The sequence below is a fragment of the Bactrocera oleae genome, chromosome 5 (genome assembly GCF_042242935.1).
Source record: "Bactrocera oleae isolate idBacOlea1 chromosome 5, idBacOlea1, whole genome shotgun sequence".
NCBI lineage: Eukaryota > Metazoa > Arthropoda > Insecta > Diptera > Tephritidae > Bactrocera > Bactrocera oleae.
The window spans coordinates 56,645,979-56,663,552 of NC_091539.1; the positions used below are offsets into that span (position 1 = coordinate 56,645,979).

At 31.2% G+C, this 17,574-nt stretch overlaps 2 protein-coding genes across 3 annotated transcripts in view; both read right to left on the minus strand.

Moving 5' to 3' along the window:
* Positions 1–1,084: 1,084 nt before the first annotated feature.
* On the minus strand, positions 1,085–3,376 carry Ubc7 (ubiquitin conjugating enzyme 7). The gene is made up of 5 exons (XM_014230107.3): positions 3,060–3,376; positions 2,877–2,958; positions 2,653–2,771; positions 2,449–2,589; positions 1,085–2,164 (listed from the first exon to the last, which is right to left on the minus strand). Exons 1-5 carry the CDS (start codon positions 3,100–3,102, stop codon positions 2,046–2,048), a joined length of 504 nt encoding a protein of 167 aa, XP_014085582.1. The 5' UTR covers positions 3,103–3,376; the 3' UTR covers positions 1,085–2,045.
* A 5,859-nt stretch (positions 3,377–9,235) lies between these two features.
* The window catches only part of NetA (Netrin-A), a 171,091-nt gene continuing 162,752 nt past the window's right edge, over positions 9,236–17,574 (minus strand). For both annotated transcript variants that reach the window (XM_036376166.2, XM_036376168.2), the window contains exons 5-7: positions 13,168–13,233; positions 12,643–12,925; positions 9,236–12,412 (exon numbers count right to left, since the gene is read on the minus strand). In XM_036376166.2, coding sequence (XP_036232059.2) covers positions 12,271–12,412; positions 12,643–12,925; positions 13,168–13,233 — 491 coding nt within the window. In that variant the 3' untranslated portion in view covers positions 9,236–12,270. The remainder of the gene's footprint in view (positions 12,413–12,642; positions 12,926–13,167; positions 13,234–17,574) is intronic.

The following is a 17,574-nucleotide window of genomic DNA, read 5'->3' on the forward strand; positions in this document are numbered from 1 at the left end:
GTATGAAGTTTTTCCGGAAGTGTGAAAATGTGATATTCGTCTTTAATGTTATATTCAACTAAGGACTAATAGTGAAACAACATATTAGGCGGACCGGGCCTATCGTTAGATGACTTCCATGACAACATACTTGAACCTTACCATTCAAGCTGGTACAACAACAGTGAAAAAACATATATTTTTAATTTAGTGGATCCAGAGTTTGGTACTTTGTGGGTGGTTTCTAGGTAGTCGTAAAACACAAATCGTATAATAAAAAAACTAAAAAGAAAACGCACTGTTTATTTTAATATGTTAAGTCATATTTAGGTGAAAAACAAAATTTCATTTTGCTTTGTTTGTTATTTTTATCCCCCATTTATGATGTTTGCCACGACGTTCAGCCAAAACGAAACTTCGGAGAAAATATATATATAAGTGATCAGCGGGACAAGCTAAGTCGATTTAACCATGTTCGAACTAGTCCCTCAGTTTTTGAGATATTAACTTGAAATTTTACACACGTCCTTTTCTCCCCAAGAAGCTGCTTATTTGTCGGAATCGTCGATATGGGACTACTATAGCATATAGCTGCCATACAAACTGGCCGATCAAAATCAAGTTCTTGTATGGCAAACTGACAAGATATCTTCACAAAAATTGATCTGGATTATTTTGCAAAGCAACAATACAACTTTCGAAGCAATTTTTCAAATCGAACCACTATAGCATATAGCTGTCATACGAACTGATCGATCATGTTTACGTCCTTGTATGGAAAACTTTTTTATTTAACAAAGTATCTTCACGATATTTGGCATGGATTATACTCTAAGGAAACAATACATTTTCCAAAAAAAAATTGTTCAGATCGGGATACTATAGTATATAGTTGCCATACGAACTAACCGATTAAAATCAAGTTCTTATAAGAAAACTTGAACCTGTGAAGGTATTTTTTAATCAAATCAAATCTTTCATTAGAAGTCTTCATACTATAAATCAGTGCAGAAATTATTGAATTAAAATGGAGTTCAACTTGCAGTTTACTTCCTTACCATCATCGACATTTTCAACCTAATACAATAATAAAACGCGTATAATATTAAATATTTACTTCGCATATATTTTATTTCGCACTAACTTAGCTTTTTTGTATGTGCTTGACTTTCTTTCTTATACTTTAAGTCAAGTTAAAAAATAAGGTACTCAAAAATAATTTCTTTATACATTTTTATCTTTTTCTTTTAATACATAAAAACGCGTGTGTTCGGGTTAAGTTTTAACAATAATTGCAAATAATTTGGAGAAGTAGATAAAATTAATTTTTTAATAGGTAAATGTTAGTATAGTTTAATTAAAAGTTTTATATTTTTATCTACAGTACTGCCTATATGAATAAGATTAATATATTACACAATTAATTGTTCTATGGGCGTCGTCATAAAGCAAACACATGATTTAAAGAGCATATTTACCTAAAATTTCGTTAAGTTTTATTTTCTTACTGCTTTAATGCGTTAAATCTAAACAATTATATACTTGTATGTTACTTTATATAATTCAAATTTTCTATTGCGTTATAGACATATTTCTTACTATTGTATTTATTTATGTACATATATATATATATGTATGTAGCTCATAAAATAGTAGCAATTCTCTGGCGTTTGCAAATGTAACTGAGATAAGAATACAGTCCAGTTGAAGATAGTTTGATAGATAGTTTCAGGGTACTGCATTTTGTTTTGTGTGAATTAAGTATTAAAGAGCATAGAAAACTGCATTTAATCACGAGAACAATATAAGTATATACATATATATGTATTTTATAAGAGCTTCAAACAAATTTATGCTTTTTGTTGCTTTATCAAACGCCATCTATATAAATTTCGCTTGCTGTTAACTGATTTTAGTCGCGTGTTATGTGTATGTGAATCAGCAGAAATTAGCATTACTTCCGTTCTTTACGTCGCGATGTTCGAATTTATCCCTTTTTGTGGAAGTACTGATACAGTGTCCTTAATGTCGTTATCGTTTTGATTGTTGTCGTTCCATTGGCTATTTTATGTTGGTATACCGAGTGTTTTACGCACTAAACGTCTGGCAATTTCGTTGAACTCTTCGCGTCGTTCACGCCACATAATAGCTGCATCTACATTAGCACCCGATTCTGCATTTGGTTCTGTAATATAAGAGAAAATAACCGCCATTATTTCAAACTATAAATACACATTATATTTGAAATGAATGCTAAAATCATTATACATAGGTAAAGTTAGACAGACAATTAGAGTGGTTACATAAATTTACAACAAGCTGAAAGTTCGTGAATGCCTATGTTCGATATGTGGAAAAAATATTCGAGATCAAAGGTCAAAAATGTTTTTTTGTTGTAAATTTGTATGTCTATTTTGATTATTAATGCAAAAAAAAAGGAAGTTTCAAACGAATTACTCTTCCACTCACCAGCCAACATCGAAACAACACTTAGTAGGATTTTTTCAACGCTTTGCACTGGACTCCACCGTTCGGCAGACAACTCATATCCCATGGGGTCATCACCTGGAGCATGTAATATTGATATGCAAACTCGGCCATCGGCAAAAACTGTTAACAATGAATTATGTTTGTTTTATAAGTATTTATGTTTGGATAGTTTATATAGCTTACTGTTTGGGTGGAACATGTCACAGGTAAATTTCATTTTCGGTGGGCTCAGCGGATAGTCTGGCGGAAATAACAGACGCGCTGGAAATACGCCACCTTCGAAGCAAGTTCCCTCAGGGCCACTATAAAATGAAAGAGGAGTTAAGAAACATTTAAAATATGGTTTTTGGTTTCATACATATTTACATACAAATATTAAATTTAAATTTATTTTTTTATATACTTACGCTATCAGCGCTTCCCACTCAAAAAAGTTGTCTTCACTTACAGGACCAGCCACTATGCCCTCCGGTGGGTCCAGAGTCAACTCTGTAAATAAGTATTATTTTATTAAGCAACATACGCAATTTGTTAAGAAACTTTTCGTAGTAGACCAAAACATAAACGAACTTTGGAATTTCTAAACTTACGTTTATATTCCGCCATAAGCCTTCTCAGCGCAGACCCGGCCATTTGTCACTCTTTATTTTGCTTTGACAGCAACAGTAACAATCGTCACGCACAATCCCAGAGGTTCACTCGACCCCAAATCAGTCTTCAGCTGTCTCTTATGGTTTTGGCGGAGGCCCGGACGTCTTACGACGTAACTTTTACAATTTGAATTGTGGTTTTTACGTTTAAATCGAATTAAATAAAACTAGTGCCACACATTTAATTTTTTGTTGTTTTGCGACTTTCTACGAAGATTTTCAGAGCTCAACTCTTTTGCAGTCTTTTGTTTGTCAGCGTAGTGTTCGGTATTGCCAGATTGACGTTGTTTGTGTAAAATTAAACAAAACAATATATATCTTGTTGCTTTTTCTACAAATTACTGCCTAATATGTAGACAAATTATAAAAAAAAATATTGTTGCTTTCTTACAATATATCTAATAAATATAAATTATTCACCAACGAAAACATTATTGCATTTCAAATAAGTCTATTTCTACAAATATGTGGCAATATTTAATATTCATTTTGCGAAACAGTCATAAAAAGCAGAGAAGAAAAAAGACATGAAAAAATAAGAAAATGTCATTGATAATCAACCCCCTTGGTTCTTGTCTCTACTAAATTTTTACAACACACATTTGTCAAATTGGAATTCCCGCTATTCCGCCGCGTCGCTGAAAATTTTTGCCGGATGCCGTTATAATCTGAAAAATTGTGAATTTTAGTTAAAATATACATTTTTTTATTAATACCATTTTCGCAAAACCTTGTATGGCTAAGTTCTAGGCAATGAAAAGATCTACACTTTTTTATTAACGCCTTTTTCACATAACCTTAAAATTTATGTGAAAAATTCAAATATTGTTTTTGGTTTTTTTATTTTTATCTTATACAAAAAAACAATTTTTTCACGAAATTTGGTGTAAACTTTTCTTCTTAACTGTGTTCCTAACAAACTTTATTTTATTTAATTTAAAATAATAGGGTGAAAACCTCATTTCGACTTAAAATCGAAAAAATCCAAATTTTCAACCAAAAACATTCTCGTCAATTAAAAATTTTTTTTTTAAGTCAGTCGACTTTGAATTTGTTGACATTTACATTTTGATGGTATAAGAACTATATACATTACTCGCCATCGCTAAAATTAAAATAAAAAAAGATCGTGATAATAATTTTTTAAGACGATCACACTAGGACGCACCTTCTTAAACGTTTTAAATTAAATATTGTCAATAAAAATTGATATGCTTAATAGAAAAATATGCGCCTGCAAGTGCACTCCCTCCCTACATAACATATAGAGAACAAGTACTCAACCCTGGGCAGCGTCTACCTCAGTCCATTTGTGATATGCAATACGAATATAAACGAGAAATTATTGCAATCACTGGACTTACAGTATCAAAAAAAAAAAATAAAAATAAAAATAAAATAAAAAATAAAACGCATGACAATAAATGTATTGAGAACCACAGCGGATGCAGATTTGGTCGAATTCCGTAATAGTGGGGGCTGAGATTGTGCGGCAGCTGTTGCAGTTGTATGCTGCTGCCACAGTGGCTGCCACCAAGGCATTGTTCGTATGACAATTGTTGTGGTCGCTATGGAAATTATGAACAAATAAATGGATTTATTTCATTACCGTTCTGCCAAACAGGGAGTTGGGAGCATTAATACAACAAAAAAAAAAAATTTAAGCCGTGTACATTTAAGCATATGTATGTATATATGTATGTGGATATTTGCACATAAATGCATTTAATGCACCGTTGCGTGTTGCTTGGCGGAACCGGATGCAACGGATGTGTTTTACACCATTACGGGTTGTGCAGGTGCTCCGACAGCGGACATGCCACCAGATAAGAGTTTGTCGTTGCATCAATATGCTACCAACGCTTTGGTTTGGTTGAGATTCAATCGATTATAGCATTTGCCACTGCGTTTATCGAATTAAAAAGTGCAACTAAAATTATGTTCCAAATTTTGCAATTTCTACATTTGCATTGCGTTGCACTTTTGTCCAATGGCGGTGCCTGTTTCGCCATGTTTTGTTGGTGGTAGCCAATATTTCTCTGCTGCCACACGCTTTTGGCGAAAATTGTTGTGATTAATGTACCCGTTTTTGAATTATTTTCAATTTCAGAGCCATTATCATCGCTGCCAAATGTGTTCTGCGTTGCTCAGGGCTTTAATTATAAAATCATATGCAATTCAATATCCAATCAGTTGTGTATACATTTTTTGTTTCATATTTCCGGGTACATTGACTACGAATTGTTTACTGTTAAAGTGATTTCGAGTTGTTTGCATGTGTTGTTACTGCTCACAATGTGCGAGTGCATATACCATACATATATACACCTGCCGATAGGGGTTATAGATATTGATACTGTATTTTATTTAAGGGGGTATTCTGGTTTATGTCCCTAAAAAGATTTTTTTAAATTTCAATTATTTATCGGAGTTACAGCTCATTTTGTGTTGCGCCGACAAAAGCGACTACAACTACTTTTTTAGAAACTGTGTGCATGATATCTCAAGTTCACTCAATCGATTTACTTAAAACTTTATATAGAGCTTCTTAATACAGCACGAGAGGATTTAAAATTTTTTTTTTTTATATTTATAAAAAGTTCCGAACGGCAAAAAACAGGGAAATAACGAAATTCTCTCGTAATGCTATAACTACATCCTTCCTCTTTAAGGATCACTCAACAATTTCCATTTCGGGTTACTAGGAGTCCTGATATCCTGCACACCAGGACACGCGATTTTTTTTATCAGTCCCCACTTGGCCGCCCTGGAATTCTTTGAAATTTTAGTTTTTTTAATATAAATTATTTGTACTCTTTAAATATCAATAAAAAACATATAAAAAAATGTAAGGTAAAAATATTTCTCGATCGAGTCCAAAGTCCAAAAAAGGGCCTAAAATTCGGGTTTCTAAACCAGAATACCCTCTTAAGATGAGTGCATATGCTTTGGGTTACCCTCCAAGTGAAAGGGTACATACTTAAGATTAATAAACAAGTGTTTTTTTTAACCAGTTTAAGGTTATGTGGAATTATGGTTAATATTTTTTAAAAATATTATTTCAAATACTAATTCCATTTGAACAAAGTAGTAAAGATATGAATGCCGTATAAATTCGTAGATAAAATTCTATTGCTATGTCAAGCAGCATTACTGAAGAAAATTTATACCATCTGATCAAATTTGACCCGGACTGGTCCATGTAGACTGCGCTCGCTAACCGAATTGTTAAATACTTTTTCTTCCTAGATTTCGCAAGCAGCTTGATCTTCATATGTCAATTACCAATGACTCAACTCATTTTGGTTAATGTTTTTTTATATGAAGGGTGTCAATGCTAGATTCGTACCAAAAGACCTGAATCCTTCCGAAAATGAGGTCGAGCAGAGATCTCAAAAGAAATGCTTGACAACGTAGTTGAGGACCTTACATTTATCAAACTCATCATTACTGGGGGCAAGACGTGGTTTTATGAATTTGGCGTCGAAACTGTCCAACATTCAGCGAAAGACGTTTCAAAAATTAGACGAAACCGAAAAAAAAACCAAAATTTTCATTCAGTGCATCTAAATATGGATTAAGAGCATGGCATGCTTTTATATGCTCAGAAGGAGCCAATTTAGAAGGCGATATTAAAGATTTGTACTAAAATACGTGAACATGTAGTGTTTTTTTTTGTCAGTCCGCGTCTAATTTGTTCAGTTACATTCATATATTAATTGTATTTTGTGAGTAGTATCCAACTAGAATATCCTCAACTAGTTTTTCAGAGCTATTCCGACAAGTTGTGCTGCGGTCAGGAAGTGTTTTTCAAACGTAAAAAAATCTTACTGCGGAACCCTTTCAAACACATGTATAATACATATGTACATATTTATAAGCAATACTGTAATTATCTACAAAATTATGTATAAATATCTCCTCCCCTTGGAAAGCAATAAATGTCATATGTATTTTCCACAATCATAAAGCTCCGCACACAAATATTTTTCAGGTGTTGACCATTTTATGATTAAATTGCGGTTCATTGTGGCCGGTATTTTTTTTTGCCCCGCTCATACATACATATGTATATAGCTACATAAATGCTTTTAATTATTTTCTCTGTTTCTAGGGAATATCTATGAATTAATGGCATGCACTATAAAATAAAAATGCACGTATATAAGTATGAGTATATAGATATATTTGCGTTGAGTGAATACATTTTTATATACATATAAGTATCGTACAATAGTTAAAATACACCAAATAACGTTCAATTATCAGGTGATTAAAGTCTTGCAAACTCTGTACATAAAACGCATTGAATATTCAATTAAAATCAATAAGGTAATATGAATTGTAATTTAATATATAATTTAAATATTATAAACATTTAGGAAATATTTAAACCTTATACGAACAACATTGGGAAGTATTTAAGGGTCTAAATTTATACAAATCGATTTTTTTTTTGAATTTATATAATATATTGTATATCCGACAAGGATCACTTCGTATTTATAAGCATTTTTTAACTCAGTGTATACGGCTCCCAAAATTTTAAACGCGTTTTTCTCGAAACGCTGTTTTCAGAGTCGGTGATGAAAATTTCTCCGAAACGTTTGGATCGATCGACTTGAACTTTTTATAGGACATTCTTATATATATTTGCCACGTAGTGATTGCAGAAATGAGTTTTCTGATAATGATTGCCTTTTTTTAAACCACTCTGAGGTGTAGATTTGGGAAGCCGTCATTTTGTCAAAAATCAAGCTCTTGACCAGTCGTTCTATAATTAGCTGTATTCATCTACTTGTATATGAATATTACATTTATTTAGTTTTTGGATTTGAGATAATTTAGAGCAGAAAAAGCTGCCTTACCGCCAGTCACCACCACTATGGTCTTTTGTAACTCGATCTCTTTATTTACGATGCGCAATAAAATATTCTTCTCTGAAGTACTTTTCTGGGCTAGGTTCAGCTGACATTGTAGCCAAATCTTAGCTCAGTCCAGCTAGTCAGTTAGAAATCTGACTAAATGGGAAGCTTCTCGTAATACTAAAAGGGACAAAAAGTTTGTTCTGATCGTAGCACAAATGGAGGAAGGCGGGAAATTTCATATATCTGTAATACGTTCCCAAATAATCCTAGGAGGCATCTTGACTATTGTTTTTCTAGATATCACACTAAAACTAATTACAGAGTGTAAGTGTAATACTTATCAAAGTTGGAATAAACTAAAGAAATTTTATTACTTTATACGCTTGTTGGTTTATACATGTTTTTTTGTTTTTTGTTTTTAAGTACTTTTTTGTTTTGTTTTAAAGTAATGTTGACCTAATTCGGCCGAAACCGTCTCGAGTTGATGGGTTGCGCAAGCGGAAAAGGCCTCGAGTGCAAAGGGTTAAGACAATATCAAAATGTTTATCATCTAGCGATAATTATCTGTAGAATCTACTCGTATTATAAAGATTACTTATTTCAAGCATAATTAGAGGATTTTACTTCATATAAAAATGTAGAAGGAATTATTAAATATCTCACACTTCCTCAACTGAGCTTTAAATTCACACTCAGAAAATCGAGTAAGAACCAACCACAATCAACTTTTTATACCGTTTTGTAGAGTTCAAGAAATTCGGAATTTTTCCTTTTCCTCGATCATCATTTCTTTGGGCTCTAAGTACAGGAAAAAGTTTCTGTGAGCCAGAGCCAGGAGCTTTAAAGTGGCAGCTATATTTAGCAACTCTATTTTACGGTCATCCAAATTGTTATGTGTTTTGTTTTTAATGTTTTCCTTCATAGCTGCCATTTTCGAACTACCATTTGGACAACGTTTTACATTATTATAAATTGTGTAAATGTGCTATGCTATATTTCCGGAATCAATTGTCTTAAAGCTGCGAATCTTATAAATATGCTTCATGTAGCCTAAGTCTAACCAAACATTGAGATTAAATTTAATTATAGTGGCATCTTTTAATAGATAATGATACAAACTTTTCAGTTTACCTGCCTACTTTCCGATCAAAACAGGGTTCGATCGCCTACCTGCTAATTGCTATCAGCCAATTTTGTAGCTTAGCTTAAGCCTAATTCCATTTAGAGAAAGTAAAAACAAAAAACACATTTCAGTTTCAACTGTACATCATTAATATTTATTCGTTTTATTTATTAGCTGTGGACATTAAAACATTACACATTCAGTTTCGAAGTTAATGCATCCATTTGCTGACTTATTCTGGTATATATAATATTTCTTTTTGTGCAAATGGTTAAGTAGAGTGGCCAAAATTCGAAGCAAATTCAACAGTTGCAGCATTTTTCATTAACATTTTTATTTATAAACATTTGTGAATTTGCGCAACTCGTTCATTATTCAAATATTTAAGTAAATATTATATATAAAAAAAAAAATAATAATTGGTCATTGTAGTAACCAATATCAACTTATTCGGTTAAATAAATTATTTTATTTATATAAAAACAAAAAATAAAAAATCAAGTATATATTCTTTTTTATAATTTTTTTATGAGTTTTTTTAGCTTTAAGTCGCTTACAAGGTTAAATAAATAATTTTTTGTTAACATTTATAAAAAATTGGCTTTTTAGTATTGGTATTTAGCGTTTAGCATTACATTGCTAATAATTGTGCCATTTTTAAGTGTTTATTATTGCTTATTTATGTGTGTTTTTTTTGTAATTTTAAATGCACATTTATATATATTATTATAGTAATAATAAAACTATTTGCTAAAAATATTTTAAATTAATAATATATTTCTTTTGAGTTTTTATGTGTTTTTTTTTTGTAACTTAAGCTTTTGTTCACCCTAATGCTATGTAAGTACATTATATTATTATTAATTTCAATATTTAATACTTTTATTGTGCGGTGTGTTAAACATTATTGCTTTTTCATACATTTGATTTTAGTTGCCATTTATTTATTATTTTTTATTTATGTATGCAAGTATTGTAAATATTTAGTTGTGTTTGTGTATATATCAATTTTAATTTTATTTGATTTTTTATTTACTTTAGGTAATTTATTGGCGCATTATTTATTGTTCCAGTTCTATTTATTTCACATAAGTATGTATTTAATACTACGTTTATGGTTTTCTATGTTTGCTATATAGGATCTGTGTGTGATTGGACTAAAATACAATAGTGTTTGAGTAAATAGTTATGGCAAAATGTATGGCATGAAATTTAATTGCTAAATGGTAGGCAAAAAATTCCATTTCTCCTTCGAAATTTTGATAAAAAAGCATTTCAAAAAGTAGTTTTTGTTGTAGTTTGAGAAAATCGGACTCTGACGAGCACAAGTCAAGTAAGTTAATTTTTGGATTATTGAAATCAATATTACCTTTCATGTATCATATGTTGTTAGTTGTTTATGGAGCTTTTATGATGTCATTTCATTCTGTTTCTAAAATTTCAATCACCATTCCAAACTTTGAGAAACGGTTAAGATTTTATGTGAAAGCTCTGCAAAGCTTTTAATGCAACAATTATTGTTTGGAATATAAAAGAAAATAATGTTGTGGTATTGTCTTTCAGAAATTCAAAATTTTTTTCATGAGCTTTTTTATTTTCATATTGGTTTTGATGCCCCTCATACTATGTCAAATATTTGCTAAAAGTTCCATTAGCTTTCAAATGCTTTTAGAAATAGTTAAGAAATTCCGTAAAAGCTCTGCAAAGCTTCTATATCATTATTGTTTGGAATATAAGTAAAAAAAAGATTATGTTGTGGCAATGTCTATTAGAAGTTCATAATTGTTTGTGAAGCTTTCATGAATTTTTGATGCTCATTTGAGTTTTGAAGCCTTTCATACTGAGTAAACATTTTATAAAAGTTCCAGAAGCTTTCAAAACCTTTCAAGGAAGGTTAAATTATAATGTGAAAGCTCTGCAAAGCTTTTAGTGCAACAATTACTTTTGGGAATAGTAGTGAAAATAATTTTGTAGCATAATAACATAATCTCTAACGAAAGTTCTTAGTTGTTCGCGGACTTTTATGAGCTTTTGATTCTCAAACGAGTTTTGATGTTTTTCACATTCAGCAATTATTTGCTTAAAGTTTCATTAACTTTTGAAAAGGTTAAGAAATGTAGAGCTTTCGCTTATTTTTATATGGAGTAAGTTTTCAGATGATTTATATAATTTTCTTTTGAAGTGGTTTAGCACAATGTGTTTTGGATTGTTATTTTGACTGAAATAAATACCGAAAAGTATAATTTTAAAACAGCATATCCTTGCCGAGCTTTAAAAGGCTCTATTTTTAATGTTTGTTTTTAAAGAGCACAGAAGCTTCCAAAGCTCTTATGAAAAGTGTTTCTGATTTTTTTAAACAGTACGATAGCTCTTAAAACCTTAACAAAGCAGCAGTGGTGTAAAAGGCTTCATGTAGACTTTCGGTAGAGTATATATTTTCCAATTTTTTTAAGTACTTCAACAGAGCTTTTGTCTCTGCCATTGTTTCTTCGTTGAACCAAAAAAAGCATCTAGCTTTTACATAATTAGAAATTATTATATATATTATTTTCGCGAATACTTTGGTAAATAAAAAATGCTTTCATTATATTTCAGCGTATGATTTTTGCTTTATATTAAATGTTTAAATATATTATTAATTTACAGACATTTGGAAAAAGCTCATATATTTCAAAATTTTCTTTCAATCTTAAATTATAATTTTTTTTCAGTTTAAAACTAAATCAGTGTTAGTGCGAGTTGAAGTAAAATTATAAAAAAATACTACAAATAAATAATTATGAGAATTGTTAATTAAAAAAAAATAAAGTAAAAAATATTGTGAATAATTGTAACTTTTTGTGCTTTTTTCGATTAATTTCAGTATAGTAAAAATAATTTTGATTTTACACAGCGAAAAATTAACGATTTCATTCAGATATATACGATTGCACATATGTATACACAAATATATATGTGTGTATGCATGTGTGTGTGTGTTAATCTGCTTATTCGACTTTGAATGCATTTAAGTAGTTTTGCCTTAAAAACTATTTCAAATTATCATTATTTTTATAAATACAAATACATTTAAAGTACGCGCATGAATATACGTATGTATGTTTTTGTGGAAGTGTGTGTTTTTCAATTTTAAAATTTTTGTGATTTTTCTTAATACACTTTACTGACACGTTCGCGCACGTCGCTGGAAGCGTTTCATACGTCTATACCATTCATCCTTCCACTCGATCACAATGGAACGCGGACCGATGCCAAGATAGCCCGGTGGCGATTCCGAATCTCTGCCCAGTATCAGATAGGAGCTGTGAATGAGCGAAGAAAATGCAAAAACAAATAATAATAACAGTCAATACTTCACAACAACTGAAAAAATTTGAGCCGCACTGGTCCGTATAAACTGATCGATAAAAAAAATTTGCGTGAAAATGTGGTCCGAGTCATGTTTGATCAGATGGGATGCATTAATGGGATCTGATCACACTTTGTGTCAAAAATTGTGTTTTTCTCTTATATTTTCCTATTCTTTGCTTACCGATTCATTTTGATTCTGGGACAACGACATTCTAGATTCTTAATTGGTATGATCCAAGTCAAAGGACCCCGTTTTAGGATTGTATTCGTTGTTGCGTACTCGAGTGGGGTACGCTTGAAGATCGCCTGTATTTGTATGTCGTATTTGACCGTTTCGGGTGCGTTGTCCTCCATGGCCTCCGTTTCGTCGTCGCGATCCATTTGTTGATTTTCTTTGGTGTATTGTTCGCTGCTGCTCGTTACTTCGGTACTCGATTCGCGGCCAATCACTTTCGCCATTATTGCTGGTGGTAAGAAGGTAATGATACAAATTAAAACTCTTTTAGGTAAAATTGTATATCTGTATAGTTTGCTAAGTACACAAAATAAGAAGCTTTTTTGATTAGCGAAATGTGTGCTATAATTATAGCTTAACTTCATTAGTTAATACAAATTATAATTAAAGCTTAACTTAACTTTACTTTTCATAACTTGTATGTTTTAAGTCAAAGCTTTTGCGAAGCTTTCATTTCTTATAAATACTCACCGTAGTCTCTTTTGCAGAATTTGTTGAGGTTTAACCTTTTTGTGCTTATTTTGCATCTTTCGCATTCTGAAAGTAAAAGTAGTATGCCAATTATAAGTACCATATAGATGTTGATGATATTTGTTAAAAAAAAAATGTGTAATAATTTCTTAAAGTTTATTTGCTAAAAAAAATATAAAAAAGTGCAAAAAAAAACATTAAAAAGCATAAATAAATCAAAATGCATAATTTTTTGTGATATCTTCAATTAAAAATTGCCCATTACAGAAGGTTGCTTTGATGTTATTAAAATTGGTTTAGGAAATCTTTACAATGCTTTTCGAAGCCTCCTATCAAAGTGTATGACTGTACACTGTTCTTTAGAAGTACAATACAATTGAAAAATATTATAGTTTTAAAATTTTGGAGATTTTTTCAGAAATTTTTCAAACAATTTTTTCGCAAAAAAAAAATCCAATCCTGATCTGTGTACTATAACAACAAAGCATAAACGTAATGGGCAAACTTTTTTCATACAAAAAAAGTTCTGAAATAATTCAATTTCGACTCAATGGCCAACAAAAGACGTCAATCAGTGGCCAATTCAGACATGTGGAAATGTTGAGTACTAATTGCAACAATGCCGAAACACAAAATGCAACAAATATAGACATCCATGTGTATGTATCTACATATAGCATATAGGTATATATTATATGCACATATGTATGTATAACTGCAGAATAGCCAGTAGCGAAGCCCAAACGTTTAAGAAATAAAAGTAAAGGTAAACAAATACACATACATACATACATATGTATGCTGAAAGGCAAAAACCAAAACAAATTACATTTTAAATTTAAATACAATTCAATTACCAATGCCAATTAGCTTGGGGGCTAGAGTAGCGGTAATGTGGCTGTGGCAAGCAGTTTTCTGCTTTTTTGTTTGCTTCTTTTCGCTTTGCGTGTTTTTTTTGTAAAAGCGGACATTTTCAATATAAAAACTACTAAAAGTTTCGCAGAAATATTTTTTTTCGTTTGAACTTCTTTTTTACGAAGAGTAAATGAAAGGTCTGTTATAAGAGCGGTGTGCTGAAGAACACAATTTTTATGCGAAAGGATCAAGTCCTCCTATAAAAAGCTTTCCGTTTTATGTGTGTTGGTCGTAGGCGTAATTTCTTCGTATAATTATGTCTAAAAACCAGAAATTGGCTGTTTTTATTAATAGTACTCGAAGAACGACCACAACAAATATTTTAAAGAGAGAATTGGTGTAGGGAGTAGAATCAATGTACAATGTGTATTCTTACCATTTTTATCTTCGTTTCAAAGAACACCGAGTCTTAGATTTCTTATGAAGTGGCGCAAGGAGCATTTTGTAATGACCTACAAAATGTATTATGTGGCAAAGTGCTTAAAAATTAAGATTACCCAATTATTTGAACAAACGCCGATTTTAAATATTTCACTAAAACACAGACCTGAACTTGAATGTTTGAATAGCAGTGAGAACATTTTTAACATGTGTACTAAAAAAATTTCAAACAATAAATTAGCCTATAATTGAAGCAATTTGTAGATATAAATATAAATCAATCAGCTTAGCCATGGATAACAGCTCATTTCAGTATTCATCAAGATGTCTTTACAATGCAATAAGTTAGTGAAACTGTTTATATATACATAGATATTACATATACATATATACATAGTATTGGAACATCTCGCCACTTAGCTAAAGCTTTCAACTAATCATTCACTTAGTGTGCTAATACATCTAAGAAGCTTTCATTTTTCACATCAAATTGTTGAGATTATTTTTTTCTTTGATTTTTTCGACGAAGTACATATATATTAGGCTGTTTCAAAAAAAATATTTATTTTTTTTTTTCGAAATCCTCACGTAAAAACTTTCGTGGAAATGTAAAAAGACGCCTGTGAAAATCAGAGCCCTTAATATTAATATTAAGATTTCTATTTCCCATTTAAATAACACGGAAAAAATTTGTCTTTAATTTTGGAATTTTGCAACTCTGAACCGGCTTAACGGATTGCTGAACTAAATTATATTCTTATAGGAAATTTGGCGCTCTTCAAAAAAGTCTTTGAAACATTTTTGATTATCTTAATCACTTATTACAATAATTTTTTTTTTTTTGATTTTAAAGTTAGCATGGTTTATTGTCCAAGGCTGTATAACCTGCGTAAATATTGTTCAGATCGGACCACTACAGCATATAGCTGTTATACAAACTGAACCATTTAAATCATGTCCCAAATTTTTTATTTGCCGAGGAATCTTCACGAAATTTGGCATGACTTATTGTCCAAGGTATTTTCTGAACATATTGTTCACATTGGACCACTATTGCATGTATGCAGCTACAAACTGACCGATAAAATTAAGTCTTTGTATGGAAAACTTTTTTAGTTGAAAAATTATCTTCTAGAAATTTGGTATGGATTATTGTCCAAGACAATGCTACAATCTCTGAATATATTGTTCACATTGGATCGCTAAAACATATATCTGTCATATGAACTGGACGATCGAAATCAAGTGCTTGTATGGAAAACTTTTGCATTTTATGAGATATCTTCACGAAATTTGGCATGAGTTATTATCTAAGGCAATAATGCAATATTCGAGGAAATTGTTCAGATCGGGTCACGTAGCATATAGCTGCCATACAAACTAAGCAATCGGAATAAAGTTGTAAGGAAATTTTGTATTTGTGAAGAGTATTAAAGCTTCGGTGCAGCCGAACTTAACGTTTTTTCTTGTTCGTATATTTATTTTATACTTTGCAAATAGATAATATTGAAATACTCTTTAATTGAGGCAAGGAAAAATATTTCACTGACAATTTTGTATTAAAAAATGTAAATTATTATATTTAAAAAAAAAATTTCAATTCTTTCCCACATGGAATTTTTCAAATAGTTTTATGTTTTTTTAACTTTTGATGATTAGCTAAATTCCCTTGCGTAGGAGAAGGAAAAACTAATCACTCAAATTGAGTGAACTTTTGACTGAGTAATAAAAACAAATATTTTATATACCTTAACTGCAAATTATGTACACAAATTCCTTTTAAAAGCAGGAAAACAAAATAGTTCTTGCATTTTAATACACCGCTGTAATGCTAATAAAATGCATAGCAAACACTTTCCATTACGCCGCAAAACGCACAAAGCAAAGCAAAAAGAAAAAAATTCACTAAATATTTATTTAACTGCAAAAGTTAAGAGCTTCTGACACTTAAAATGCGATTTTATTACAGAAGTTAACTAATGCAATGCGCCTAAAAACCACAAGAGCAGCAACAGCCACCTGAAGTGTATATAGTACACGATTAAAACAAGCTTTTATATGTTATATGTTACCAAAAGACTGGAAAATTTATTGATTTGCTTGCAGTGCAGTAAATATTTGTTTATTGTTGTTGGTACACAATGCCTACCAACCCTCCCACAATGCGTAAAAGGCCAATTATCTGCTGAACTGTTAACTGCTGTTGATTTTTTATCTTTCCTCTCAATTAGATGCACGCTGATTGGATCAATAAATTGCGCTATTTATTGACTCACAGTCGAAATATATGCCTAAACATATGTATATGTGTATGTTTGTATATGTCTATGTGTTTTAAAATCCCACAAAATTACAGAATTGGAGCAATAGTGCTAAGGCAACAACAATAAAAATAGCAGCAACTAAATTAGAACAACAATCATATGCATCAGCGTGCTTGTTGTGTCAGTGTGCCTGTGTGTTGGTGTGTGTGCCCTGTATTCACTTAAGAATCACCTAAATTGGCATCACTTTCATAGACCACGACGGCTGCGGCGCTTCAGAAATTTTTCACGCCTGCCATTTACAAAAATCTATGCATATGCATGTATGTATGTTTCTAAAGTTCAGGGGGCGTTGCACAATTTCCACGCGCATACGATGTGTCGCTGCTTGCAGTCAAGTTGACAATCTGTCCGCCCCGGAATGCACATCAGTGTTTCTATGTATCTACCATATGAGTGTATGTGACTGCCTCGGCATTTTTTAGAATTAGCGTCGACACGGCCTATCAATGCTCACAATTCAATTTGTTCGCTTGAATCGCAGCCAATTCAACTTTGGAAAATGCCAGCATGCTACTACTAAATACATATGTACATGTATAGGAATACTATGCAAGTGACTCATTTAAAAAGCATCAAAACAAATTAACAATCTCGGTGGGTAAATAGTAAAATTAGAATGCTAAATTAAGAGCACATTGAGCTATTGGAGCTTCTTGTAAGTCATTTTCTAATGGGTAAGGTTAAAAAATTGAGTCGACTCTTAATCATCAAAATGTGATTTATCAAAAAGTATTTTTTTTTTATCAATATTAATCCAATGATTCTTTCTATCCTCACAGCACTT

Bases quoted from the DNA above. Each gene is read 5' to 3' on its own strand.
- Ubc7 (XM_014230107.3), bottom strand. From the start codon at position 3,102: ATGGCCGGGTCTGCGCTGAGAAGGCTTATGGCGGAATATAAAC. The intron at 2,772-2,876 runs GTAAGTATATAA...TTCATTTTATAG, and splicing joins GAGTGGGAAGCGCTGATAGC to TGGCCCTGAGGGAACTTGCT. The intron at 2,165-2,448 runs GTGAGTGGAAGA...CTTATATTACAG, and splicing joins TGTTGTTTCGATGTTGGCTG to AACCAAATGCAGAATCGGGT.